General features: G+C 50.1%; 1 protein-coding gene and 1 long non-coding RNA gene across 4 annotated transcripts in view; both read right to left on the reverse strand.

The window, feature by feature from the left end:
* Window positions 1–2,117: 2,117 nt before the first annotated feature.
* Window positions 2,118–12,761, reverse strand: part of LOC310690896 — a 100,540-nt gene continuing 89,896 nt past the window's right edge. The window contains exon 2 of the long non-coding RNA XR_014518263.1: window positions 2,118–2,742. This is a non-coding gene — a long non-coding RNA (uncharacterized lncRNA). The remainder of the gene's footprint in view (window positions 2,743–12,761) is intronic.
* PLEKHH3 (pleckstrin homology, MyTH4 and FERM domain containing H3) overlaps window positions 2,118–12,761 on the reverse strand; it is a 35,375-nt gene continuing 24,731 nt past the window's right edge. For all 3 annotated transcript variants that reach the window (XM_083469866.1, XM_083469865.1, XM_083469867.1), the window contains exons 5-12: window positions 12,507–12,664; window positions 10,797–10,905; window positions 9,182–9,479; window positions 7,997–8,204; window positions 6,795–6,931; window positions 5,742–5,862; window positions 4,781–5,016; window positions 2,118–2,679 (exon numbers count right to left, since the gene is read on the reverse strand). In XM_083469866.1, the coding sequence (XP_083325992.1) occupies window positions 4,801–5,016; window positions 5,742–5,862; window positions 6,795–6,931; window positions 7,997–8,204; window positions 9,182–9,479; window positions 10,797–10,905; window positions 12,507–12,664 (1,247 nt within the window). In that variant the 3' untranslated portion in view covers window positions 2,118–2,679; window positions 4,781–4,800. The remainder of the gene's footprint in view (window positions 2,680–4,780; window positions 5,017–5,741; window positions 5,863–6,794; window positions 6,932–7,996; window positions 8,205–9,181; window positions 9,480–10,796; window positions 10,906–12,506; window positions 12,665–12,761) is intronic.

Below are 12,761 nucleotides of genomic sequence, written 5' to 3' on the forward strand. Positions count from 1 at the left end.
CCCTTAGCCGTTCCTCATAAGGCATCGTTTCCACGCCTTTGACCATTTTGGTTGCCCTCCTCTGGACACGTTCCAGTTTGTCAGTGTCCTTCTTGAACTGTGGTGCCCAGAACTGGACACAGTACTCCAGGTGAGGTCTGACCAGAGCAGAATACAGTGGCACTATTACTTCCCTTGATCTAGATGCTATACTCCTATTGATGCAGCCCAGAATTGCATTGGCTTTTTTAGCTGCAGCGTCACACTGTTGGCTCATGTCAAGTTTGTGGTCAACCAAGACTCCTAGATCCTTTTCACATGTACTGCTCTCAAGCCAGGTGTCACCCATCTTGTATTTGTGCCTCTCATTTTTTTTGCCCAAGTGCAATACTTTACATTTCTCCCTGTTAAAATTCATCTTGTTTGTTTTGGCCCAGTTCTCTAATCTGTCAAGGTCGTTTTGAAGTGTGATCCTGTCCTCTGGGGTGTTTTGCCCTCTTTAAAAACAATGAACCGCCAGATTAACCTTTTCAGCTGCTGACACTTCCTGACGCGGGAGGGAGTGATACATCAAGCTCTTTATTCTTTCCTGCCGTCTTGCTACACTCCAGCCTCTGCCATTTTCGTAGCAAGTGGCTCATAGGTGACCCATCCACCCCCTGAAAAAATGTCCCAGAAATGGAGAGTGATTCACCCATCCCACAAATGGGATTCTTTGATTAAACAACAAAGACTTGATCTTGTTTATGTAGAATGGGCAGCTCTTTTTTAAAAGGGGGGAGAGATTGGTGCAAAGAAGAAATCCACAAAACCATTACAGTGGAATTTTGGTGGCAGGTGGTGGAATATAACTATTAAGTGCTGCTGGATGGATTCAGAAGCTTTTGGTGGGACTCTGTTTTCTTGGTACGTAGGGCACGAGCAGTGGAGATGGGAGTTAAAGGTAAAGGGACCCCTGACCATTAGGTCCAGTCGTGGCCGACTCTGGGGTTGTGGTGCTCATCTCGCTTTATTGGGCGAGGGAGCCGGCATACAGCTTCCGGGTCATGTGGCCAGCAAGACTAAGCTGCTTCTGGCAAACCAGAGCAGCGCACGGAAATGCCGTTTACCTTCCCGCCAGAGCGGTACCTATTTATCTACTTGCACTTTGATGTGCTTTCGAACTGCTAGGTTGGCAGGAGCTGGGACCGAGCAATGGGAGCTCACCGTCGCGGGGATTCGAACCGCCAACCTTCTGATTGGCAAGTCCTAGGCTCTGTGGTTTAACCAACAGCGCCACCCACGTCCCTGGAGTTGGGAGTTAGAGGTTGCCAACCTTTTGGGGCCCGTGAGAACCTACCTTCTGTTTATTGCCTCCCCCCCCCCCCCGTATTGGTTAGGCTTGAAAAATGTTTTCCAGGCCTAAACTGGTGTGTGTTAAGATCATCCTGGAGGTTGCCACTGGGGAGACAAGAGTAACCTGCTTCTTTGAGTTCTGATTTCAGCAAGGGCTGATGGCCACTTCAGATTCTTGTGGGTTCGGGCTCAATACACTTGCTCAGTAGATAAGTGAAAGTCATTCTGTGTGTGCTTCAAAGCAGCTTTCCGCATTTCCCTGCTGCTTATCGGGTCTTGACACAATTTGTGGACTTCAAAGAAAACATAACTATCTCACCCTGGTCCAGCAGGCCCCTGGACTTCATTTACTCAGAACTCTTGTGAAATCCTTTTCTTTAGGCGTTGTGTAGAAGGTGTGGAAACTCCATGTGCACAAATTTGCGGCTGAACAAGCCTCTGTTCACATGAACGCTCTTACAGATGGTGCAGATTGCAAGCCATCCGCCATGCCGTGAGAGAGATCGGAAAAACGAGCTACGATATTAGAGGTTCGGCACAAAAAGGCAAGAGGCCACGCGATGCAACATGAGCAACAGCTGTTTTAGAGGCACCCTGTTACCGTACAGTATTTATAGACTTACACCCTGCCTTTAAAAAAACAACGATTCTCACCGATAAATCACGATGCTATCAGCTGGGCTCAGAACAGCTTGGCCAGAGGCCTTTGTGGTGGCAAAAGAGACAAGAAACTCCCGGGGGGAAACTGGTAATGCCTCTCACAAGACACGCTTCATCCAGCTCAAAGCTAAGCAGCCACTGGCTTGGGTTTACTACATTTATTTTGTTTGTTTTTTTAAAAAACAGCTTTGCAAGAGAGAGCCATAGGAGGAGATGCTACCCAGCACTCACAAGTCCTCCGCTGTTCTTCACCATCTCTTGATGTGCGAGTGAAAACACGGCGCTGTCTGCACAGACCAGACGATAGGCACAGTGTCAAGCCGCCTGCAGCTTTACGGGCAGAAGAGAGAAGCGTGCCAACTACTTGTTCCGAGAGACCGAATGGAGGAAAGGAGATCTATTGATATAAATAAATTTTTACACGCGTTGGGGAAGGGGAGGGAATCCCTCTACACAGGAGAGGACATACGTTTCCAGCTCCTTAGGAGCATAAAGTACCACGGGTATCGTCACTACAAGTGTCTGGCTGGGGAAGGCACTAGATCTGGCCTTCAAGGCTGCTGCCAGGGCGAAAGGTGGCGCAGGCAGGGTCCCATCGCTGGCCGTTTCGTTAAGTGCAGTCCTTTGTTGGTGGCGGTAACGGCGGGAGTCTCCCCCTGCAGCTCCGTGCGGAATACGTTGGGTCTGCTGCACCGCCTCCTTTGCCTGAGAAGAAAATAGGGCAAGGTCAGAGCTTGGCCTACCCCTCCTAAGCCATTTCCTGCCCCTCTGCTTGCACCTCCTTTCCCTTGAAGGACAATAGGGGAGTGGGCAGAAAGGGGTAGTCTATATCCTTCAGCCAGACTGGCCAGAGTTGTACAGTGGTACCTCGGGTTACATACGCTTCAGGTTACATACGCTTCAGGTTACAGACTCCGCAGACCCAGAAATAGTACCTCTGGTTAAGAACTTTGCTTCAGGATGAGAACAGAAATCGTGCTAAAGTGGTGCTTCAGGTTAAGAACGGACCTCCGGAATGAATTAAGTGCTTAACCCGAGGTACCACTATATATTCCGCAAGCAAGGCGCTCCGCTTTCAAGAAAAGAAAAGCTTTTGATGAAGGGAGGGAGAAACTGTTTTTGGGTGCTAAAGACAACCAGTGAGATGGATATCTATTTGCTGAAACACTAAATACAAGTGGCCTAGAGAGGATAGTCTGCTCGCTAGCTGGGATTTCAACGCTAACCCTCCCTATGGCTAGGTTATGCAGAAGGGCTTGATTTGTGTTTATATAGGGTACACTTTTCTTTTCGAAAAACATGAAAAGGGGAGAGACAAAATAATCAGAGGTGCCATCTCTCACTAGTTTGACTTCCAAAATTTTCAGATTGTACAAAAATTGGGGAATTGAAAATTCAGGAAGAGGGGTGGGTGAAAAATGCACTTTTCAAAGTACATTTATTGAGATGAATTGGCTTTCCATAATGTGCTTAATCCCCAACCGCAGCCACCTTGGGACTGAGGACTAGCCACAGGGTGGGGAGTCCCTTTTCTAAAGCCAACAGTTGCTGCCCACAATGTGTCGTTTCAGCAAAACTTGTTTACCACCTTGTGTCACTGCCCTGTCATGACCATAGCTGTCAATGTTTCCCTTTTTTTTAAGGGAAATTCCCTTATTCCGAATAGTATTCCTCACAAGAAAAAGGAAAAGTTGGCAGCTATGGTCATGACTAGGTCCCACAATATCTGTTAAGATGCAGGACTTTTTCCCAGTCTGAACTCACTGGAACTCAGTTCCGGCACCTCTCAGGCAGGCGCCATTGCCATTATGAGAGGACAAGGGAGGAGTTTGTGGCGAGTTCTGGCACCTTTTTTTCTAGGAAAATAGCACAGGTATTAAGAGTTGCCCCGGCACAATGCAAATCCCTAAGCGTTGAAAATACACCCTTTCCAGAAGATAATAGATAGCAAGCTACTGCATGAAAGCAGCGTTAGAGAAAGGTAAAGGTAAAGGGACCCCTGACCATTAGGTCCACTCGTGGCCGACTGGGGTTGCGGCGCTCATCTCGCTTCATTGGCCGAGGGAGCCGGTGTACAGCTTCCGGGTCATGTGGCCAGCATGGCTAAGCCGCTTCTGGCGAACCAGAGCAGCACACGGAAACATTGTTTACCTTCCCGATGGAGTGGTACCTATTTATCTACTTGCACTTTGACGTGCTTTCAAACTGCTAGGTTGGCAGGAGCAGGAACCAAGCAACGGGAGCTCACCCCGTCACGGGGATTCGAACCGCCAACCTTCTGATCGGCAAGTCCTAGGCTCTGTGGTTTAACCCACAGCGCCACCTGCAAATACACCCAAATCTGTTTTGATACTGGAGTGTGCTACATGTCTTGGAAAATCCCTCCCTCCACAATAATGGTCGGATCCTGCTTTGCCAAATAGCCTGCCCACTACTCCTCACGACTGGCCTCGAGTGTGTGCCATTGGTCTCTCGTCGTTCTCTCCATCATGTACCATATTTTCCGCTCTATAAGACGCACCAGACCACAAGACGCACCTAGTTTTTGGAGGAGGAAAACAAGAAAAAAAATATTCTGAATCTCAGAAGCCAGAATAGCAAGAGGGATCTCTGCGCAATGAAAGCAGCAATCCCTCTTGCTGTTCTGGCTTCTGGGATAGCTGCGCAGCCTGCATTCGCTCCATAAGAACGCACACACATTTCTCCTTACTTTTTAGGAGGGAAAAGGTGAGTCTTATAGAGCAAAAAATACGGTACCTTCTCAAGTCATGCCCGGAAATACGGAAGTGCAGGGGGGACGACTTACCTGATAAATAAGCCTCTGCATCACAGAGGACAGACCCAAAGGCTGACCACGTGCCCGCCAGGCTGGTCTCTGAGTGCCTCGTCCCCTGTATCTGTTTCCATTCGCACACGGCAACTCCCGTCGGAGAGGCTGTCTCCAGGAAATGGCTGCACGGGAGCTGCTTCCACTCCGCTCGCTGCTTGACCGCGAGTGGGAGAGCCCACAGCCCAGCAGACGATGCTCCAGCGAGAGATCCCCTGGTGGTAAGGAAGATCTTGGAATTAGAGAGCAGGCAACTAAGGCGGGTGGGCAGCAGGTCAATAAGGAAAAGCTGGTCTAAGCGAGGGAGGGAGGTGTCGGTGGAGAAGCCTCCATTCAGGTTCGGCAAGTGTGACGCAGCCCAAGGCTGGAAACGTCTCAAATGGGCAATACAGCTGTCATGGAACTGACATCAGAGCGAGAGGCGAAGGAGAGGCTCCCAGATTCTGCAGGCGAAGGACCCAGCACCAGGGGGAGAAGCAGCTCGGTAGAGGAGGAAGGAAATCAGCGCAACACCAGGGGGAAAGGGGGGCAAATGGGGGAAGCGGAGGGAGAGCTCCGGGATTCTTCTCTGGAGATCAGTAGGGAGAGCCCAGGTCCTCCACTACTCACGCCCTCCCTGCGCAGAAGACTCCCGCGCAGTGAGAGGAGGAGGCGACTGGGAGTCAGACAGCTTCTATGCTGGAAAAGGTTTAAGAAACGCCTACAGACAGATTCTGCTAGCGACTGAGGCAGCCACGCTGAGATGGGCTGTGCAGTCAGAACGGTTTAACCAAGGCAATTAAGCCTAGAACGGCGGCAGTTTACGCACGAGTAACTCAAACCCATTACAGCAGCCATAGATGAACAGCTAATGGGCCTTGTAGGGAGAGGGTGTGTCGCTTGGAACAACAGCACTCCCCACACCTGCAAGCTTGTTCTCTTGGTCAGCGTGACCTCTTACCTGTTCAAATAGCACTGCAAACTCCTGGCTGTTGCAGGGGACGCAGTCCAGGTTCAGACACCCATAATGCCTGAACCAGAGTCGGCCAGGGGGCTTCCTGGGGGGCTTTTCCCCAGCTGAACTAGAATAAGGCAAGCAAAGACATCCTGTCAGTTCTGGGACATGAAAAAACACCCTAACCTGATCCAATGTTCTGACCGCATATGCTACAGATACTGGAGCAGACGAGAAAGACTGAAACTTTCCTGCTAGCTCGATAATAGTCAAACCTCGGTTCCCAAACACCTCCGTTTTGGAACATTTCGGCTCCTGAATGCCAAAAACCTGGAAGTAAATGCTCCGGTTTTTGAACATTTTTTGCAGCCAAACGCTTGTGTGCTACCGCTTGTGTGCGGGAAGCTCTTGCAACCATTGGAAGCCGCGCCTCGGTCACTGAACATTTCAGAAGCCGAATGGGCTTCCGGAACGGGTTACAGTGGTACCTTGGGTTACAGACGCTTCAGGTTACAGACTCCGCTAACCCAGAAATAGTATCTCGGGTTAAGAACTTTGCTTCAGGATGAGAACAGAAATCGGGTGGCGGCAGTGGGAGGCCTCATTACCTAATGCGGTACCTCAGGTTAAGAACAGTTTCAGGTTAAGAACGGACCTCTGGAACAAATTAAGTTCTTAACCAGAGGTACCACTGTACATTTGACAAACGAGGTTTTACGGTATCCCTCTTCCCCACAAAGTCAGATACATTCTGTACTCAACTCAGAAGTGTGCCCTGCATAACTAGGGGTTTTTTAAATTTTTATTTTTGCAGAGTTCTGCTCCTGCTAGCTGAAACAGACCCCACCCCTGCAATCACGTGCACATCCCTACTCCAGAATTTCCCAAGCCACTTCCCCCGTATGTTTGCAAGATCCTCTCTGGAGCTGCAAAGGCTAGAATGTCGCTTTGAGTTGGGATTTTCAACATGCTGCCAACTCTTTTTTAACTCCTCCTGGCTCCAGTGTGTCCAGCTGTGACACAGGTTAAATTGTACTGGGTTGAGGGGAGGTCATTTACCTTTTGAACCTCGTGAGAACGTCTGCCACCAGGGCATCCTCCGGCAGGGGGCGCACGTGCTGCCAGCTCTCCTCGTAGAGGGCAAATGAGTTGGGGCTATGCGCCAGGCCCAGGCGCAACATCAGCTCCAGGGCCACCTGGGACGAGGAGACAAAGGGGGTGACAGGAGGCCTGGGCATGTCCAGCAGGAGGGCACTCAGTGCTGCAAAGGGGACACACACAGACAGACAGACAGTGTCAAGCATGCGGAGGGGCGGAGAGGGGGGCAGGGTAGGGGTGGAAGGGTAGGGGTACAGAGACCCAACTGGTGTACTGTGGTGGGAGGAGAAGGGAAAAGAAGCTTGCCTCATCTCTCGCCAACCGCACCGCGGAACGGAAGCAGCCAGCACCACAATGCAAGACGAAATCCTGGCTGCTTGGGCCTTTTGGCAAAGAAAGAGGCAAGTCTTCTTTCCCTTCCTCCCTCCTCTCTCCCAAGTAAGGAAAAGGGTAAAGGGGCCCCTGACCATTAGGTCCAGTTGCGAACGACTGTGGGGTTGCAGCGCTCATCTTGCTCTATAGCCCGAGGGGGCCGGCGTACAGCTTCCAGGTCATATTACAGGGAACCAGGCAGAGGGCCTTCTCGGTAGTGGCACCCTCCCTGTGGAACACCCTCCCATCAGATGTCAAAGAGAACAACAATTACCAGACTTTTAGAAGACATCTGAAAGCAGCCCTGTTTAGGGAAGCTTTTAATGTTTGATGTATTTTAATATTTTTCTGGAAGCCGCCCAGAGTGGCTGGGGAAGCCCAGCCAGATGGGCGGGGTATAAATTATTATTATTATTATTAGTGGCCAGCATGACTAAGCCGCTTCTGGCGAACCAGAGCAGCACACGGAAACGCCATTTACCTTCCTGCCGGAGTGGTACCAGTGCTTTCAAACTGCTATGTTGGCAGGAGCAGGGACTGAGCAACGGGAGCTCACCCCGTCACGGGGATTTGAACCACCAACCTTCTGATCAGCAAGCCCTAGGCTCAGTGGTTTAACCCACAGCGCCACCCGCAAACCCCCTCTCCCAAGTAAACGCCACCAATATCATCCGCAAGTTTAGCCGCAGCTTCCTGTTGGCAACTTGCAAGCCCCACAGGTAGGAATTTCACCCGAACTGGCCCCTGCCCACCACCCACCCTCGCCATTCAGCCCCAGGGCTTCTGCTCACCTCCTGGACTGTGGTCTGGGAGGTGACGGCCACATGGCAAGTGGCGATGCTAGGGCAATGCACACCGCACTCGGTCTCCTGGCGCCCCATCAGCCCCGCAATCTCCTCCAGCGAAGGGACGCACTCTCGCCCCTTGGTCTTGTGAAGGGCCTCTGCGATGAAGCGTCCGTACCAAGTCGCCTCCGAGCCTGGGAACTGGTTCTCTGTCCTGCTGGGACCAGGGAAACACCGGCATTAGGGAACCCACACCCGAGAACGTTGCTCAGCAGTCCACACCCCTATCCACAAACAGGAGGAATGAATGAAATTCAAAGACTAGTTAAATATGTTAAGATAAGTTAATTGGAAAACTTGCAAATACCAGATAGGCTTAGGATTTAAATATGTAATGTTAGAGAATAACATGTTTAAAGTTAAAATGAAAAGAAAGAAAGATGTTAAGTGAGAGCTGGACCATAAAGAAGGCTGATCGCCGAAGAATTGATGCTTTTGAATTATGGTGCTGGAGGAGACTCTTGAGAGTCCCATGGACTGCAAGAAGATCAAACCTATCCATTCTGAAGGAAATCAGCCCTGAGCGCTCACTGGAAGGACAGATCCTGAAGCTGAGGCTCCAACACTTTGGCCACCTCATGAGAAGAGAAGACTCCCTGGAAAAGACCCTGATGTTGGGAAAGATGGAGGGCACAAGGAGAAGGGGATGACAGAGGACGAGACAGTTGGACAGTGTTCTCGAAGCTACAAACATGAGGCTGACCAAACTGTGGGAGGCAGTGGAAGACAGGAGGGCCTGGCGTGCTCTGGTCCATGGGGTCACAAAGAGTCGGACACGACTAAACGACTAAACAACAACGAGAAAATTGGTTTTGGAAAACTGTTACAATGATATACACTGAAATTCAGCCAGGGGGATTTGAGGAAGTCACTTAACAATGTTACTAAGATTGGATAAAGTACAATTAAAATGTATGTATGTTTGTTTGTTTGTTTAAAAGTTTTTTTTTGGGGGGGGAATTGGAAAAAAAGTTTCCTGCCTCGCAGGGGGTCGAGTTAGGTGAACCTTGGGGTCCTTTCCAACTCCACAATTCCATCATCTCTGGCCTCTCTGCCTGATGATGGTGAGCAAGGCAATACACGCACCCCATACATACATACACCCCGATTTCCCTTTGCCCCAGGGCTCACCGCTGGAGGTGCAACTGCAAGTAGCACAGGACAGGAAGCGACGGCCTGAAGGTACAGCTCATGCAAGCAAGCAGCTGCCAGTAGCGCAGGTCCGCAGCTGCACCCGGCACTGGGGGCTCTGTGGTCTGCTTCACCAGCTGGCAGTAAATCTCGTCCACCAGGGCAGGGAGGTCGTGGCACGTCTGCAGCACCCCTTGCATGAGAAGGGCTGGCTCCCGCAGCCCCTCCAGCTGCTGCAGCGAGTGGAACAGCTTGACAGCTTCGTCACGGATCCCCGCGTAGCCCTGGCCACCGGGAGCTGCAGAGACACCGGGAGAAATAAGCTGTGCACTCAGGATCCATTATCGATTATTGGATTTAGACACCGCCCTATACCCGGAGGTCTCAGGGCCGATGACAAAGAAAATGGTAATACAGTGGTACCTTGGTTCACAAACGCCTTGGCACTCAAACAACTTGGAACCCAAACGCTGCAAACTCGGAAGTGTTCCGGTTTGCCAACTTTTTTTGGAAGCCGAACATGCTCAGTTTTGAGTGTTACACTTCCAATTCGAGGGCCAGACTTCCGCTTTGAGTGTTTCGCTGAGGTCTGTCTGTTTTTGCTATTCATTTTGTGTTTTTGTTTTTGCGGCTCTTTTTGTTTTGTTTTTGTGACTGTGAGGAACCCAGTTCAGCTACTGATTGTGTGACTGCAGTACATTGTTTACTGCTTTCATTTCATGGATCAAGGGTCTCGTTAGATGGTAAAATTAACGTTAAATTGCTGTTTCAGGCGTTGTTTTTAAAAGTCTGGAACGGATTCATCCATTTTGCCTTACTTTCTATGGGAAAGCGCGCCTTGGTTTTGGAACGCTTTGGTTTTGGAACGGACTTCCAAAATGGGTTAAGTTGGAAAACCAAGGTACCACTGTATATAAAATCAAATTAAAAACAATAGCCCAATAAAAAACCCCCAAAAGAGCCACATTCTAAAAGGGTATTAGATGTCACTAAGATCAACCAAAAAAGGTAAAGGTAAAGGGACCCCTGACCGTTAGGTCCAGTCATGGCCGACTCTGGGGCTGCAGCGCTCATCTCGCTTTACTGACCGGCGTACAGCTTCCAGGTCATGTGGCCAGCATGACTAAGCCGCTTCTGGCGAACCAGAGCAGCACACGGAAATGCTCACCCCTTCGCGGGGATTCGAACCGCCGACCTTCTGATCAGCAAGTCCTATGCTCTGTGGTTTAACCCACAGCGCCACCCGCGTCCAAGATCAACCAAAGGCCTGGTTAAAAAGGAACGTTTTTGCCTGGCACCTAAAGGTGTATAATGAAGGCGCCAGACGAACTTCCCTGGGGAGAGCATTCCACTGCAGAGAAGGCGCATTCTCGTGTTTCCATGCTCTGTACCTCTCGAGGAGGAGACACACGAAGGAGGGCCTCAGAAGATGAACTCAGGGATCGGGTAGGTTCATATGGGAAGAGGCGGTCCTTGAGGTATTGCAGTCCTGAGACACGTACCACCAATTGCTGAACTTCTTGGGATTGTACAGCCAACGGCACGCGGTGCCCAAGGACTGAAGCCATCAATTTTAGGACAATGCTGACCCACGTGCAAGGAAGCGGTCACCCACCTGCATACGGGAAGGGTAGCAGAGGCGCGTAGATTGGGCCAGCCGTGTAGCACAGGATGGGGTTATTTTGATAAATCTGATCCAGGATTTCTGGGCTGTTACGGTTCTCCTGGGATGAGGAGAAAGAAAAAAAGCGAATTGCATGAATCAATAACAAATTCAATATTTTTATAGGGGTTCTTCTGACCCTCGAACTTCCCCCCACTCCTCTCCCTGGTTTCCAGTAATTATCTCTTCTCTTTTCTGTGACTAAATACTTTTACCCAATCTATTAGGTCTCCTTTTTCAATACCCTTTATCAAATTATATTACAAGTGCTAATCCAATCCTGCTAAGGTTTTTAAATGTTTGCAATGCTCCTTCATATATTCTTATAAAGTTAATCCATTCATTTCTAATTTTTTTGTGCTCTTGGTGTATATAATCTTCCCGGTCAGTTTTGCAGGGCTCCCCACGCTGCGGATGTTTGCCCAGCGTGAGGGGCGCTCTGCTTCAGGGCACCCCTCGCGCCGGGCGGCAGGCTGCTATCCGCAGCCTAGACAGCCCTGCGGGACTTCCCGCAGGGTTGCCTAGGCTGTGGATGTGTTCCCGAAGCGCCGGGCGCTCTGCTTTCAGCGCGCCCGGCGCTCCGGGAAGCAGGCTGCTATCCGCAGCCTAGACAGCCCTGCGGATGTCTTCCTGAAACCTGGAGAGCAAGAGGGGTCGGTGTGCACAGACCCTTCTCGCTCTCCAAGCTTCAGCGAAAGCCTGCATTCGCCCCATAGGACACACCCAGATTTCCCCTTCATTTTTGGAGGGGAAAAAGTGCGTCCTATAGGGCGAAAAATACGGTAGATCAGGCACCCCCAACCTGCGGCCCTCCAGATGTTTTGGCCTACAACTCCCATGATCCCTAACTAACAGGACCGGTGGTCAGGGATGATGGGAATTGTAGTCCAAAACATCTGGAGGGCCGAAGGTTGAGGATGCCTGATTTAGATGGATAAAAAATGTGGATAATGGATTGATATGCAGGTGTAAATATTGGCATTAGGACCCATAGAGGGGATGGTGGAGGGGGAGTCGTGAGATTTAGAGCAATCTCTTTACAGTGGCACCTCAGGTTAAGTACTTAATTCGTTACGGAGGTCCGTTCTTAACCTGAAACTGTTCTTAACCTGAAGCACCACTTTAGCTTATGGGGCCTCCTGCTGCTGCGCAATTTCTGTTCTCATCCTGAAGCAAAGTTCTTAACCTGAAGCACTATTTCTGGGTTAGCGGAGTCTGTAACCTGAAGCGTATGTAACCCGAGGTACCACTGTATATGGATTTTTAATTGACTTTCATATATTTTCTAAAATAAAAAAAAAAATTATTTTACAACGGAGGTGAGCCGGCAGGAAAAATAATAATTATAAAAAAGATGTTTAAGCCACCCGTCAAGCCTGTAACATTGCAGACGCTCTTAAAGCAGTTATGAATAAGAATTAAAGCATGCAGAAATGGCAGCCCAAACCAGCAGCATGACCTTAAAGGAGTGAGAAATGCTGTGTGTGCAGTTGCCGCTCCCTTCGTTTAAGGGAGGAAACTGCCGGGTGCACTCATTATGCATTTCTGCAACTGCCCTCTCAGCTCCAAGGGCTTCCCAGTGGCTTGGCCCATTCGCAGCCTCAGGGGGTGTGTCCTGGCCCTCGCATCACACCCATTCCCTTCCTGCCCCCCCCCACTCACCTCAATGTCACACATGAGGAGTTGTGTCGGGGTCTGCACGGGGGGCTTGCTGATGATGACCTTCTGAAGGGCGCAAACCCAATGCACAGCTTCGTTTAAGTGCTCTGTGTAGAGGCGGTAGCAGTGCTTTCTGCCAAAAACAGTCACTGCCCAGTATCCTGCGAAGAAGGGAGAGAGAAGGGAGTACCAGCATGTGATTAATAGAAACACACACACACACGTATACACAGGTATAAATATACTAGTAAAGGTAAA

This window comes from Podarcis liolepis (assembly GCF_965112155.1).
Source record: "Podarcis liolepis genome assembly, chromosome: 13".
In the NCBI taxonomy this organism is placed as follows: Eukaryota; Metazoa; Chordata; class Lepidosauria; order Squamata; family Lacertidae; genus Podarcis; species Podarcis liolepis.